Source organism: Melozone crissalis, unplaced genomic scaffold (assembly GCF_028551555.1).
Source record: "Melozone crissalis strain CALT ecotype California unplaced genomic scaffold, PUWL_Pcris_2 ptg000020l_1, whole genome shotgun sequence".
Lineage (NCBI taxonomy): Eukaryota > Metazoa > Chordata > Aves > Passeriformes > Passerellidae > Melozone > Melozone crissalis.
The window spans coordinates 1,348,365-1,364,069 of record NW_026535798.1 but is presented as its reverse complement, the minus strand read 5'-3'; the positions used below and the strand labels follow the sequence as shown (position 1 = coordinate 1,364,069).

General features: G+C 47.5%; 1 protein-coding gene across 1 annotated transcript in view; it reads right to left on the bottom strand.

The window, feature by feature from the left end:
• Positions 1-11,688: 11,688 nt before the first annotated feature.
• The window catches only part of LOC128937664 (CUB and sushi domain-containing protein 2-like), a 139,811-nt gene continuing 135,794 nt past the window's right edge, over positions 11,689-15,705 (bottom strand). The window contains exons 63-66 of the mRNA XM_054277459.1: positions 14,458-14,570; positions 13,764-13,851; positions 12,846-12,984; positions 11,689-11,866 (exon numbers count right to left, since the gene is read on the bottom strand). Of these exons, the coding sequence (XP_054133434.1) occupies positions 11,689-11,866; positions 12,846-12,984; positions 13,764-13,851; positions 14,458-14,570 (518 nt within the window). The remainder of the gene's footprint in view (positions 11,867-12,845; positions 12,985-13,763; positions 13,852-14,457; positions 14,571-15,705) is intronic.

Genomic DNA, 15,705 nt, shown 5'->3' with positions numbered 1-15,705 from the left:
TTATGTGAACCAGAATCAGGGCCTCTAATCCTGTTTCCATCCATGGGGTTTCAAATCTGCTCCCTGCAGCCTTTCCCCCCACCGCCAAAAAAAAAAAAGGAATAAATTTTATAATTCCCTGTGATGTTTGAAGGAGCTGATAAAAATTCCCTTTTTAGCCTTCCCTTTTCTTTTTTAAATTGGAATTTTTCAAGCCCCACCCCCAAAACCAAAATCATGGTTTGATTATTTAAGAGAATTCCCAGCTCCAACTTGGTCACTCCCAGAGCTGTAAATCTTTGTAAAATAGGGATATTTTATAATTGTGATGAGGATAACACTAACTTTTGGAAAAATGGACAATAAAACCGAGCTGGATTCTTAATAAGTGGAATGATTTGTGGATTTCTTTGGATTTAAGCAAGGCCGTGGTGCGGTGCAAAATTTTGAGGGTAGAAGTTGACATAAAATAACAGGATGGCTTCTGAGGTAGTATTGGAAACAGAAAAGTTTAAATAAAAGGTAAAATAACAAAGCTTTTTCAGAGAAAAACTGAGTTGGGGTAAGAGGTTTTTAGTCTTACTAAAACACTCCATAAAAGCAATTTTTTTCTTTGTTCTCTTCTTTATCTAGTGAATTATTTAGGTTAGGCTTTTTAGTCTCTGTCTAATTAGACAGCCCTAAGTTTAAAGTCTCAAAAGTTCTATAAAGTGTCTTTATTCCCATTGGAAAAAAATTCCCATTTTCCGACCCCTCTGAGAAATCCCGCTCCAGCTGTGCCACACATCTGGGCCACATCCCAGCTCTTCCTGCCTTTTCTCCCCACGAGAGGGAGCTGCCAACCCGTGGAATTGGCTCTTCCAGCCTGGGATATTCCCGAAAAACGCGGATTTCCTTCAGGAAGGGGCTGGAGCATCCCCCGGCACCGGGCTGAGGGGGGAAAAGGGGGAATTCCCTTCCTTTGACCCCTTCCCGCTTTTGGGACGGACATGGAAGGGATGGAAGGGGCTGGGAGCTGGATTTTGGTCCTGGAGCAGGGAAAACCACTTCCAGGTGGGATCAGGGCTGAGTTTATGTTCTGGAGCAGGAAAAAGCCACTTCCAGGAAGGATCAGGGGCTGGGTTTTGGTCCTGGAGCAGGGAAAAGTCACTTCCAGGTGGGATCAGGGGCTGAATTTGGGTCCTGGAGCAGGGAAGAGCAACTTCCAGTGGGATCAGGGCTGAATTCGGTTCCTGGAGCAGGAAAAAGCCACTTAAGGAGGGATCAGGGCCAAGTTTTGGTCCTGGGACTGGGAAAAGTCACTTCCAGGAAGGATCACGGGCTGAATTTTTGTCTTGGAACAGGGAAAAGCCACTTCCAGGTGGGATTCGGGCTGGGTTTTGGTCCCGGAGCAGGGAAAAAACCACTTCAGGAGGGATCAGGGCCTGAGCAGGGAAAAGACACTTCCAGGTGGGAACAGGGCTGAGTTTTGGTCCTGGAACAGGGAAAAGCCACTTCCAGGTAGGATCAGGGGCTGGGTTTTGGTCCTGGAGCAGGAAAAAGCGACTTCCAGGTGGGATCAGGGCTGAGCAGGGAAAAGCCACTTCCCAGGACAGAGCAGGAAAAGCTCTGCTGTGCCTGTGGAGCATCCTGGGCATCCAGGAGTTTCCAGGAATCCTTGGGAGCTCCTCAGTCCCACACAGCACAGCCTGGGATGGGATGGGTGAGCTCCAGCACATCCAGGGACGCTGCTCCAGCTGATCCTGCACCTTCCAGAGGCAGCAGAGCTTCCCCGAAATCGCTGAGGGCAGCAGTGAGGGAGCTCTGCTTGGCAAGGAGCAGCTCTGACCTTCCTGATCCATCCTGGCAGGCGGCAGGAATCCGGAGCCTGGCAAAGCCGGCGTCTGGGAAGGCTAAAAAGCTCGGGAATTAATTAAAATTCCGGGAAGCAGCTGTCTGGAGCTCCTGCCTCTCTCTCTCCCACCTGCTCGTGCCTCATGGATTCTCCTGGGAGCCAGCCCAGTCCTTGTCACCTCAGCTGATCCCTGCTCCCAGACAGCCAAACCTCAAGATCCAAAGCCTGGCCAGGCAGGGCTTCTTTTCCAGGCAAAACCAGGTGGAATCTTTCCAAATTAATTCCAAGAGTTTTGAGAATCTGCTCCCTGGGAATAGAGGAGGAGGAGAGCAGCGTCCTGCCCGTCTTTGGTGGGATGGGAAAGGAAAAAGAGAAGAAGGGAAAGGGAATTGAGGATCATTTGGGATTGCACCAGTTCCTCCTCCAGACCTCCAGCAGGAGCTTTCTTTTGTTTCCCAGCTCCTTGGAAAGCTATGGGAAAAGAGGAAGAATTGGGATAAATGATAGCCTGGAATAATTAAATTAAATGGGCAGGGACACCTCCCACTATCCCAAGTTGTTCCAACCTGGCCTTGGACACTTCCAGGAATGTGGCAACCACAGCTCCCCTGAAATATCCATCCCAGCCCCTTCCCACCCTCCCAGCGAGGAATTTTTCCCCCAAATCCCATCCAAAGCATCCTTTTCCCCAAAAGGCACCATGTCCCCCTCGGTTATGCACCTGAAATCCCACCCCGGGACATTCCCGTGGCCATGAATAATTCAGGAATATCAGGAAAGTTTCGCGAAGCTGATGAGCCCAAATCACCTGGAGGAGGTGAAGATGAGCTAATCACCGTTTGTTCTCTCTCGATAGCTGATTAACTGCTAATTAGAATATTAAACAAGGGCTTAAATACGTAAATGAGCTTCTGAGGACAGAGTTCGTTATTGAGGGTGCCATAAAATTCCTGATTTTTATTCTTAGATTATTGTTTGATGGGTTTAATTTTTTTGCCTCCTAAAGAAAGGGTTTTGTTTTTAAAGTGTTTTGTTCTGCTGGAATGTTGTAGGATCTGGGATAAATTAATCCCAAACTCCATCAAAACACCAGGAAGGTGCTCCCAGGTCCACAAGGAGGATGCCCAAAGTTCAGGAAGCTTCTCCAAGAAAAAAGGGCAAATTTTGGATGCTCTGCCCAAAATAGCTCCAAGATTCGTGCAGGGTGAGAGGAGGGAACGAGGAGTCACAGGGAATTCACTTCCATCCATTTCCATGGAATTGGCTGCGGGAATGAGGCTGGAAAATCCTGAGAGCCCAAATTAAAGGTGGGGAAGAGCAGGATTGGCCCGGCAGTGACAGGAGGGGACAGAGGTGTCACACACAGGGGTGGCACCCAGGCAGAAAGCAGGGATGGAAAGCACCATGGAATTGTGATGGTAGGAAAAGATCTCCAGAATCATCAAATCCAACCTTCCCACATCCATCCTTCCATGGAGCCCACTGACAGGGATGCTGCTGATGGGATGAGGGCTTGGAAAATCCTTGGGGACGTGGCTGGAATGTTGGATCCCCTCCCTCTGCACCCAAACCTGACCCCAGATCCCATCCCAGGTATCCCTGCAGGACAATTCCTGCACAACCCTCCCTCTATGGGAAGCAGGGAACAGCTGCCTCCTCTCTGAAAATGAAATAATATTAATTAAGCCTCTTAATGAGGGTTTGTTGTGGCATTAATTAACCCCCAGGCCTTGGCAGAGGATGGGGGTTGGGGTTCTGCCCCAGCACTTCTGAAGAATTCCCAAAACCCCAATTCCCAAAACCCCAATTCCCAAAATCCCAATTCCCAAGATTCCTGTTGTGATTTTCCCTGCCTTGCCCTCAAATCCTGGCAGCTGTCCCTGCTCCGGTCACCTCCCCGGGCTGCCAAAATTTGGGATGTGATATCCTTAAACCTCTCTCTGCTGCCAACACCATTTTGTTCCCATCTGTTTTCCAAGGGTTTTTCCAAAGGAGCTCAGCCCAGCCCAGCCCAGCTTGGCAGCATCGTCCTGCCCTAAAACCATTCCTTGAGAGCAGCAGAGAATTCCAGAGGGGTTTGGGATGGAAGGGACCTTAAGGACCATCCTGCCATGGTTTTTCCATCCTGGCCTTGGACACTTCCCAAGTTGTGCTTGGGAATCCTTCATCCATCACGGGATCATGACATTCCTGTGAGGAATGAGCTGCTGGTTTGGGATGAAGCTGCTCCTGCTTGAAATCTCTCCATTCCCAGCAGAAGGAATGGCAGCACCAACGAGAAAATGGAGGGAAAAAAAATCCCAAATCCAGCAGGGAATGGATTTTTGGAGCCAGAACCTTCTGGCGTGGCAGTGCCAGCAGCAGGAGCTGCTTCCAGCAAGATTGGGAAATTCAGAGCTGGGATCAAGGGGCTGCATCCAGGTGCTCCAGCTCCTGACAGGTGGGAATGGTGCAGTTAATCCATGGATTTGTGTCCAATTCCAAGCGGTTTGGCTGCCCAGGGTGTGAATTCCCAAGAAGAATTGGGGTTTGGGATGGAAGGGACCGTAAGGACCATCCTGCCATGGATGCCGGGAAGTTCAGAGCTGGGATCAAGGGGCCGCATCCAGGTGCTCCAGCTCCTGGCAGGTGGGAGTGGTGCAGTTCATCCATGGATTTGTGTCCAATTCCAAGCGGTTTGGCCTTCCAGAGTGTGAATTCCCAAAAAGAATTGGGAATTTTGCTGATTGTGGCAGCTCCTCCCATCTGATCCCACATCCAGGGCAAAGCTACTCCAGGTTCAAGCAGCTCCATCAGCCTCACCCTGAGCTCTTTTTTTGTGCCTAAACACAGATTTTAAACAATTTTTCCCATTTTTTGCCAGATTTCCTGGCAGATTTCCAAAGGAACGCTCCAGGACAGCGCCTGCAATCCCAAAGCTGTCCCAAAGTGCCCAGTGCTGGCTCCAATGATGTTTTCCAGGCACTGAGAAGTGGTGAAAACAGGGAAAATCAATAGTTACAATCCCAGTGGCTCGGTTCTGCTGATGAGCCGTGTTCTCCCTGCTGAAAAACCGGGGAATTGCGAAGGAAAAGGGAAAAAATTGGGGAAAAAAAGGGAGAAAAAGGAGGAAAAAAAAGGGGGAAAAGGAGAGGGGGTAAGGGAAAAAAAGGAGAAAAAAAAGGGGGGAAAAAGAGGAAAAAAAGGGGTAAAAAAAGGGGAATAAAGGGAAAAGGAGCACAGAACTCCCCTCTGTGCCATCTCCCTTTTAACCTCTTGTGTCCTGAATTCCCTTGGGAAGATCCAACCACGCCCTTCCAGTTTGGAAGGGGATTTTATCTGAATTTAATCACCCTTTAATGGGAGAGAGGCCAAGAATTCCCAAGGCTTCCCAAGGATTTGTTCCACAATCAGCTGGAATTGCCGCTGGAAAGGGCAAATGGAGCAATAATTCCTGGATTTAGAATTATTATTATTATCCCTAACACCCCTTTATCCCTCCATCCTCAGGCTGAGTTAAAGTGATCTTTCAAGTGACATTTAATTAAAGAGATATATAATTTATAGTTTATTTTATAAATCCCACGTGGGAGAAGGCAATGATTTCATCTTTTCCATCCCTCCTGCACTTCCACTCTCCTCATGGGGAGTTTCCCACTTGTTTTTACTGGAGCTTGGAATATTCCAGGCTGGCAGATGGAAGGAATTGGGATTCATTTTCAAAGAAGAAAATCCTAATTAAAAATATCTCCTGGATTTTTTTTTTTTTTTAATGAGACAACTCCTGCCATCAGGGCAAGGATCCTGCTGAGGAATCCCATGGGATATTCCTGAAGAAATCCTCAATTTCCCTGATGTTCCTTTCGTGTTTTTTCCCCCCAGAAGATTCCCAGTGGATGCTCCAGCTCCTTCCAGCTCTCCCACTTTTATTCCCCCCAAAAAATGCCCAGGGGATGCTCCAGCTCCTGTCCTGCTGCTTTCTCCATGGAATTTTTTTTCCTGGTGGAGGTTTTGCTGGTCTTTCCCTGGTTTTTCTCCCCAAAATATTCCCAAGTGGCAGCTCCAGCTCCTTCCAGTTTCTCTGCTGGTCTCTCCCTGTTTTTTCCCCCAAAAGATTCCCAGTGGCAGCTCCAGGTCTCCCATTTTCCCTGCTGGTCTCTCCCTCAATCAGCAGCCACTGGAAGATCCGGGAGATTTTTGGGATCTTTCCTTCCAGAGGGGTTGGGAAAGCTTTGGAAATCACCAAATCCCAGTTTTGGAGGAGATTCCAGGGCTGGAACTTGGTGGCAAAAGAAAAGCTTGGGAAATGAGGAATTTTCTCCTGAAGAACGCCCCCAAAAAAGCTGAGCCTGGGTTGGGGATTAAACCCCAAACACTGAGGGAAGCTTTGGGAATTGGAAGAAGGAAGAATACCCCAAATACAGAGGGAAATTTTGGGAATTGGAAGGAAGAATAATCCTGGAATGGTTTGGGTTGGAAGGAACCTTAAGGATGATCCAATTCCACCAAAATTCCATGGCCATGGACAGCTCCCAGCATCCCAGGCTGCTCCAAGCTTGAACACTCCCGGAATGGGGCAGCCCCAGCTCCTCTGGGAAGCTCCAAAAGCATTTGGATCCCCTTCCCTTCCCGTGAATCCATGGAAATCCAGCAGGATCCTTTCTGCTGCCCCAAAATCCCAAGGAACCCCATCCCAAAAAAGCTCAGCTCCCTCCTTGACCCTTGTTTTGGATAAACCGAGCCAAGGAGGGGACAAATCCAAGGATAAATCCAAGGATGAAGCGTCTGAAAAGCCAAATAAAAAGCAAGGGAGCATCAAATCCACACGGGAGCAGCCGCGGGACATCAAAGATCCTCCAGGGCCTTTTTCATCCCAAATTTCCTCGATCCCGACTTAATTCCTGCCAATCACCGGGCACGGAGAGAGAGGAGGCGTTAATTAAAACCTCATTAAGGCAAATTGGGGCTCCTTGAAAAGGAATGCGGGGGTTGGGAAGGGGGAAGGGTCCCGTTCTCCTTTCCCCTGGGATATCGCTGATAAAATCCCGCTGGAAAAGCCAAATCCATTCATCCAAATTCACCCAATCTGCTCGGATTTTCCCCTTTCCTGAAATCGTGATGTGCTGGAAAAGTCGGGAAACTCCATCCTTGCATGAATGGTGTGTGCACATCCTGAAAATCCCGGGATAAAACTTTTGGAATTCACACATACCTCAAAAAAACCCAACCAAAATCCCAAAAAAACGCTCAAAAAAAAAAACTCCACAAAAACCCCACCAAAACCCAAAAAAAACACCCCAAAAAACCCCACAAAAAACCAAACCAAACCAAACAAAACAAAAAAACCCAAAAAACAAAAAACCAAACCAAACCAAAAAACCCACACACACACAAAAAAGAAAAACCACCCAAAAAAACAAAACAAAAAACCCCAAAAGAAAGAAAAGGAAAAAAAAAGCACCAGGGGGCTGTAAGAAAAAGCAATGCAAAAATCGAGATTTTTTATTATTTGGAAGTCCAAAATCGAAAATAGCTTTGAAATTCCGCAGGGAACGCTGGGAACACACGGAAAAGCCTCATATACAGAGACAGATAAATTAACTGGGAATTCTGCAGACAAGCCAGGGGCATGGAGAGATTCCATATGTACACTTTTATGGAAACCATTTATACACTTTATTACATTTACAAAAAAAAAGCTGATTTTTTTTCTCACTACTTTTTTTGTTCTTTTTTCCCTACGATAATGAAAAAAAAATTACATTTTGTTTTTTTAATTTATTTTTTAGCTGTACAAACTTTTAATTAATAAAAATATATCTCTGTACAAAAGAGGGATTTGAGCTTTTTTTGTAGTTTTTTATCATTTTTCTCATTTTTTCCCTTTTTTTTCTTCATTTTTTTTTCCTTTTTTCTTCATTTTTTCCCTTTTATTTTAGTTTTTTTTCCCTTTTTCCCATATTTTTTTTTTACCATATGCAAGTCCTCTGGGCACAAGGATGGAGAATGGCATGGAGCAGATCTCAGCCAGCTTGCAAAAAAATGGGATAAACCCCTTTTCCCACTTCCTTGGCTCCCTGGGCAAGAGCAGGAAAAGGGAATTCATGGATCCAAAGCAGCAAATTCCATTAAAGTCGAGCTCCCCCTTCTCCCTGCCTGGGTGGTTTTAAATATTTTGGATTTATTTTGCACTCCTGATATGAATTTCTCCTGGATTTTCCATGGAATGAGTGGGAGCCAGGTGTGGGAGGATTCCCTGGGATTTGGACAAGAACCTGGATGGATCCAAGCTCTGCTTCCAGGGATTGTTGGAATTTTGGGGCCTGGAATTGGGATTGGGACGTGGCAGGGCAGGGGTTTGGGTTGGGCTCTGGGGTTTTTAGGGATAATTGAGCTTGGAAAAGATCAGGGATGGGCCAGGAGAGCCCAGTGGAGGCAGGGTGGGATCCAAGGATTCCAAGGGATTATCCCAGCCTGGTTCCAGCCCTGGGAGGATGGAAGGGGGACAAGGGAAGAAAGGAATATTCCTTTGGAGCCCCAATGGGATTGACACCATCCCAATCCATGAAATTTCATCCTGGGATCCTCCCCAAATCCATGTGGGAACATTTCCCTGACCCCTGCCCATGCTGGATCAGGGCTCAGGCTCCAACTCCCACTTCCCAGGGAGAAATCAGAGCACCTTGGTGGGATTTTTAGGAGAAGTGACATTTTTGGGAGGACAGGCGGCATTTTTTGGCAGTCTGGGAATTCTGCTCCCTGTGGGAGAGCCAGGAGTAACAAAAATAAAATACTGATGTATTTACACCCAGAAAATCAAGGATAACAAAAAAATATCCCAGATTATCCCAGGAAGAGCTTCAGGGAGGAGAAGATCCATGCTGGAACTGGAGCATGGATGGAAACCCCCATTCCAAAGGGCTCATCCTGATTTTCCTCAGAGCCTCCTGGACTCAGTGACCTGGGAATGGCACTTCTGCCTCCCCTGATCCTAAAGAGACTCCAAGCAAACTTTGGATCACAAAGATCCTTTGGAGTTTTTGCTCCCACAAAATCCCGAGAAACCTCAGTGCCCCAGGGAAATAAAGGGAGCAGCTCAGGATGGGAATTAAAACTCCTCTGGCATTGCCCTTTGGAGGATCAGTCTGGAAAGGGCAAAGGATTTGTGCAGCTTTTGGGGGAATTAGTGTGGAGTTCTTTTCAGAGAGGATTTTTGTCCCTTTGGATATTCCTGTCCCTTCAGGAATCGCCTGGCAGTGAATTCCTGATCAGGGATTTGGGCCCAGCTCAGATCAGGGGGAACATGGGGCAGGAAAAACCCGGCTGGGAATGCCCAAAGGAAAATCAAACACAGGGAAGAGGGGAAAAGCTTTTGGGAAGGTCCCATTGGGAAAACTCTTCCTGGGGTAGAAAATCCAATAAAGAAATAACCCAGAGACCCAAATGCAGAAACCCTAAATCCTCATCCTGTCCCATCCAGGTGTTATCCATAAATCCAACCAGGAATGCCCAAAGGAAAATCAAACACAGGGAAGAGGGGAAAAGCTTCCCAAGTTTTGCATTTGAAAACCCTTCCTCTGCTCCAGCCCTGGGGTAAAAATTCCAACCAAGAAATGACCCAGAAACCCCAAATCCTCATCTTGTCCCGTCCAGGTGTTTTCTGTAAATCCAGGAATGCCCAAAGGAAAACCAAACACAGGGAAGAGGGGAAAAGCTTCCCAAGGTTTGGAAAGCTCCCCTTTGAAAACCTTTCCTCTGCTCAAGCCCTGGGGTAGAAAATCCAACCAAAAAAATAACCCAGACACACAAATCCTCATCCTGTCCCATCCAGGTGTTTTCCACAGAATCCAGCACCTTGTGCACAACCTCTTTGTGGCCCAAGCTCTTCCCAAAGTTTGGGAAGCTGGGGAAAGCCTTCCGACCAGCAGGCCTTCCCGAGGTCTGGGAGCGGGGCCGGAGCAGAACCTTTGGCTTGGAGATCCAGCAGGATGGAGGTTGGAGGTGGATCCAGCAGCCCCTCGGGAATTCCGGGGAGGTGCAGCAGCTTCCCCGCGGCCTCGGCGGGGCGGGAGCAGGGAGGTGATGAATGGATGGTGAGGTGGGAACGTCATCCACACTGGACACCGGCCACGGGAATCTGGGGGAGCAAGGGGGTTGGTCATGGCACATGGGAATTCTGGGGAAGGGGCTTTGGTGTCCTAAAATTGGAGCATTCCAGATGGAATATTCCCTGCATTCCATGATCCCATGAGAACCCTTCCAACCCCACACATTCCATGATCCCAAACCCTTCCAACTCCCCATATTCCATGATCCCAAGAGAACCTTTCAACTCCCCACACACTCCATGATCCCAAACCCTTCCAGCTCCCCACACATTCCATGATCCCATAAGAACCCTTCCAGTTCCACACACTCCATGATCTCAAACCCTTCCAGCTCCTCACACACTCCATGATCCCATGAAAACCCTTCCAACTCCCCATGTTCCATGATCCCAAACCCTTCCAACTTCCCACATGCCACGATCCCATGAGAACCCTTCCAACTCTCCACACACTCCATGATCTGAAACCCTTCCAATTCCATGTATTCCATGATCCCAAACCCTTCCACCTCCCCACACACTCCATGATCCCAAGAGAACCCTTCCAATTCCCTGTACTCCACAATCCCATGAAAACCCTTCCAACTCCATGCATTCCATGATCCCAAACCCTTCCAACTCCACATTCCATGATCCCAAACCCTTCCAACTCCCCACAATCCATGATCCCATGGAACTCCACACATTCCATAATTCCAAACCAACTCACCACGTTCTACGATCCCATGAGAACCCTTCCAACACCACACACTCCATGATCCCAAACCCTTACAACTCCCCACACACTCCATGATCCCAAGAGAACCCTTCCACCTCTCCACATTCCACAATCCCATGAGAACCCTTCCAACACCACTCACTCCACAATCCCATGGAAACCCTTCCAACTCCACACATTCCATGATCCGATGAGAACCCTTCCAACTCCCCACACGCTCCATGATCCCAAACTCTTCCAACTCCCTGTACTCCATGATCCAACTCCCCACACTTCATGATCCCATGAGAACCCTTCCAAATCCCCACACTCCATGACCCCAAACCCTTCCAACTCCCCACAGATTCCATGACCCCAAACCCTTCCAGCTCCACATAATCCACAATCCCAAGAGAACCCTTCCAACTCCATGCATTCCATGATCCCATGAAGATTCCCACGAGAACCCTTCCAACTCCCCATGTTCCATGATACCAAGAGAACCCTTCCAACTCCCTGCACTCCATGATCCCAAACCCTTCCAGTTCCACACAATCCACGATCCTAAGAGAACCCTTCCAACTCCATGCGTTCCGTGATCCCAAACCCTTCCAGCTCCCCACACATTCCACGATCCCAAGAGAACCCTTCCAACTCCCCGCACTCCATGATCCCAAACCTTTCCAACTCCCTGCATTCCATGATCCCATGAAAACCCTTCCAGTTCCACTCACTCCATGACCCCAAACCCTTCCAACTCCCCACACATTCCATGATCCCATGAGAACCTTCCAACTCCCTGCACTTCATGATCCCATGAGAACCCTTCCAACACCCTACATATTCCATGATCCAAAACCCTTCCAACTCCCCGCACTCCATGATCCCCACACATTCCATGATCCGAAGAGAACCCTTCCAACTCCACACACTCCATGACCCCAAACCCTTCCAACTCCCCACACACTCCACAACCCCAACCCATTCCACCTCCCCACTCACTCCATGCTCCCAACCCCTTCCACCTCCCCTCATCCCAGGACCCCACAGCCCCCAGGGCCCACTGGTGACCGTGGGGTGGCCGTGTCCCACTCACCGCGCGGGGACGGCGCTATACGCCGTGCACACCGTGCTCACTGTGAACTCGGCCTCGCCTGCCATGATGTCTGAGGGCTGCAGGTTCCTGTCGTACATGGGGTTCTCAAAGGTGCCCCTCACGTTGGTGTTCTCGTGGCCGGCGTAGCCGTTGAACGGGACTTTGGGTCTCCTCCTGTGGCATCGGGGACAAAACCCACACAGGTGATGTCACTACACAACACGGAACACACAATGCACACACAGCGCTGCTTTCAAGATAAAAAAATTGAAAATTTATCTTCTGATTCTAAAATTTATAGGTTTCCAAAAGTGACAATGGGTTGGAGGGTGACAGTGCCACCTCTCCAATGACGCTGGACAAACCAACAGTCCAGCAAATTTCTCCTCCTCCATAAAAGAATGCAAAACAATGAGTTATTTACAGAAAGTGTGTGAGAAAGTTTGTTACATGAATGTAAACTCAGAATGCTTAGAAAATCTTAAGAAATCAAGATGACAGCCCTGAGGGGGGGCAGTGACAGGGGAAACCTGTGGGGATGGGGCAGGAAAATCCATCTGGGGGTTTGCAGCATTGATCAGGACAAAACTGAATTTACACCACATTCAAAGCCACAGGGAGGGGGGGAATTTGCTTTTTATCCTCCCAAATGTGGCCACAAATCCCATTAATGGCCAGAAAAACCATTGCTCTCCTCTCCCAAATCCCAAATCCAAAGAAATGCTTTATTTTTCCCACCTCCTGAATTAAACCAGCCCTAAAAGGGGGATTCGAAGCCCAGCTCACTGATACTCCTCTCAAATCCCTGAATTTATTTCACCTTTTGGAATTACTCTCCCAATCTCCCAAACCCTCTTTGTTGCTGCCCCATCTCCTGAATTAAACCATTTCTAAAGGTGGGAATTTTAAGCCCAGCTCACGGATATATCTCTCAAATTCCTAAATTTCTTTCACCTTTTGGAATTCTTGCCCCAAAACCATGTTTGCAGAGATAAAGCACAAACCCTGCAATAACCTTCCAAACCTTCTGTTTTTGTCCCACCTCCTGAATTAAACCAGCCCTAAAGGGGATGATTTTAAGCCCAGCTCACTGATAATTCCTCTGAAATCCCTGAATTTCTTTCAGCTTTTGGGATTCTTGTCCCAAACCCACCTGTGTTTGTAGAGATAAAGCACAAACCCTGCAATAATCAGGGCGATGAAAGGCACAAGGATGGCGGCTGCCACGGAGCTGCTGTTGGATGCAAAGTGGTGGCCTATGGATTCAGGATCATTTTCCATCATGCTGATGTCTGCAACACAGCAGAAATGAACACATTTCCTTCATTTTCCTTTCACATTTCCCACATTTCCAAACCCTTGCTGGGGGAAAAGGCCTTGGCTCAAAGTACAGGTGGCACCAGCAGCAAAATGAGCGAAGTGGTGTTGGAAAATGGAATTTAAAAAGGGATGTGCAAGGATGGAAATCCAGCCTATTAGGGCTCATCATTTATTTACATCTGCAATTAAAGAGATATATAAATTGATTTATTTTGCCAAAAATGTCCAACTTGGATGCATGAAGTTGGGCTTTAAGGAGACTCTGAAATGCTGCAATAACGAGCATCCATAAAGGTGACGAGATTCCAGCAATCTTGAGGGATTAAAGAGCTCAAACCATGCTTTAAGTGGTATTTAGGAGCTTAAACTTTGGGGGGTTTAAGCTCCCAAGAGCCTCTGTGATTTCTGATGGAGACACTTGCTGTGGTGGGAATGGGATTTGGGCTTGGCAGGGATCTGGGAATATGGAAATAAATATATCCAGGTGTTGTTTGTGCTTCCAAACTCTCCCTGCCTTTGGACAGCAGCCTGGTTATCCCTCATTTTGCTCCCAAATTACAAATTTTATCCTTTGCTGTTTGTTTTGTGCTGCTTGTCTCCCACAAACCTCACACCAAGCTCAGCAGAACTCGGAAAGCGCCGAAAATTCAAGCGAGGGATTGGAGAAAAATTCCCTGTCTGGAAACCCCCAACCAGGCCAAAATGGAGCTTCTGGAATTGAGGGGAAAAGTGCAAATCCAAAGAATTTTACCAAGTCTCTGGAGGCCAAACTGCCCAAAGCCTTTGCCACGCACAAAGCCCTGGTACACGAAGGTGCCACTCGAGGACTCTGACGAGACCTGTGGAGAGTGGAAATCAATGGTTTTATCCAACTTTTCCTTGAATTTAATACCCAGCTCACCCCAGCCCCTTCCAAGTGCATTAATTTGATGCAATTCCCCAGAAAATTCTGGCATTTTTTAAGGAGTTTCACTGCCCTACAGCTGAAAATTCTCCATTCTCAAAGGAAGGGAAGCTAAAAAAATCTTGTTTGTGATAAACTGGAGAGGACATTGGTGATTCCAGAGGGAGAGGGGAAAAAGTGGCCATGGGTCACTTGGATCCACATTTTTTCCAAGCTCCTTTGGATCCCTAAAGGGCTTGGGAAACTCCCAGACACAGGTAAAGGGTGAGGAGTAGGGAAAATAAGCTTTTCCAGCAAGATGTTGAGCAGATGTAAAACATCCACAGGGAACAAATCCCGTTGGTTTCTCCTCCAGCATTATCTGGGAGATGATGGATTCCAAACCCCAGGGCAATAAAACCAACCCCCTGTTGCAGGAGGAGCTGTCACCTGCTGGAAAAGTGCCACATGTCCCCTCCCAGCTCTGGGAATCATCCCTCAGCTCCAGGGAAGGGAAATCCAGGCTGGGACAGCCATGGGAGGGTGGGTTTTGTTCACTCACGTGTCCATCCAGGGCCCATTTGTCATTCCTGAACTTGTTGGCAAATATCTCCAGTGGCCCCATGATCTGGTACACCTGGAGCAGCAGGTGCACGTCTTCCTTCTTGTAAATCCCTGGAAAAAAAATGGGATTTTGTCAGCTCTGGTTTGAAATAATTGAGTGGGAGAGCAGAGAAACTACGTCAGGATTTGAGTTGGTGGTGGGAAACACAGCCCAGGATACTGAAGGTATTTTCCACATGGGAAAGGACTCAACTCAATATTTAATTAATATTCAGGAGGGCAGGGACATGGAGCACTGATGGAATCATGAGCTGGAAGGGACCCCCAGGGATCATCAAAGTCCAGCTCACATAATTTCATGGTTTTTACCCAAAAGCTCCAAGTCCTACCTTGGGCACCTCCAGGGATGGGCACTCCAAACATCCCTGGGCAGCTTCAAGGTGTTTCCATGGAGAAATATTCCCTAAAATCCAACCTGGCACAGATTGAGGCTGTTTCATCCTGGGAGCAGAGCCTGACCCCTCTCCTGTCAGGGAGTTGTGGGGAGCCCCTTGAGCCCCATCAGGAGTTCTCCAAACCCTTTTCCAGCTCCATTCCCTTCTCTGGACACACTCCAGCCCCTCAATGTCTCTCTGGCCATGAGTGACCAGAACTGGACACAGCCCTAGAGGTGTCCCAGTGATGCAGACAGGAAGAGAAATTATAAAAGAAAGGCCTCATAAAATCAGGCCTAAATTAATGGCTGCAAGTTCCCATGAGAAAACAATCTTGGTATGAAAGATTCATTAACATAAAGATCTATTCCTAGAGTGAAAAATAATTGCACCAGTATAAACAATAAGAGCTGTCTCATGAGAATCAGTAGAAAAAATATGTAAACTAACTAAAAATACAGAAGTTTGACAAACAAGCAAAATACCTTGTACTGACCCATAAATTAAGCATGAATGTATTGTCCACCAGTAAGATTTGACACAGTACTGATAACACTATAAAATAGAACCTATTATAGATATAGGTTATATTTTATAGTGTTATATATAATATAACCTCTGATAATCCCATAAAATATGACCTATCCAATCCAGAATTGGCTTTTATCACAACATCCCAGCAGTGCTCTCGTGTTGCTGTTGATATTCTCTGCCCTAAGATGTGCAGGGTGTCTCTGTTTCGGCCCGTGCAACTGAAGAATGAGTCTGGACTCTTCACTTTTTGGTCTTGAGGTTGTTTATTAATTCTTATC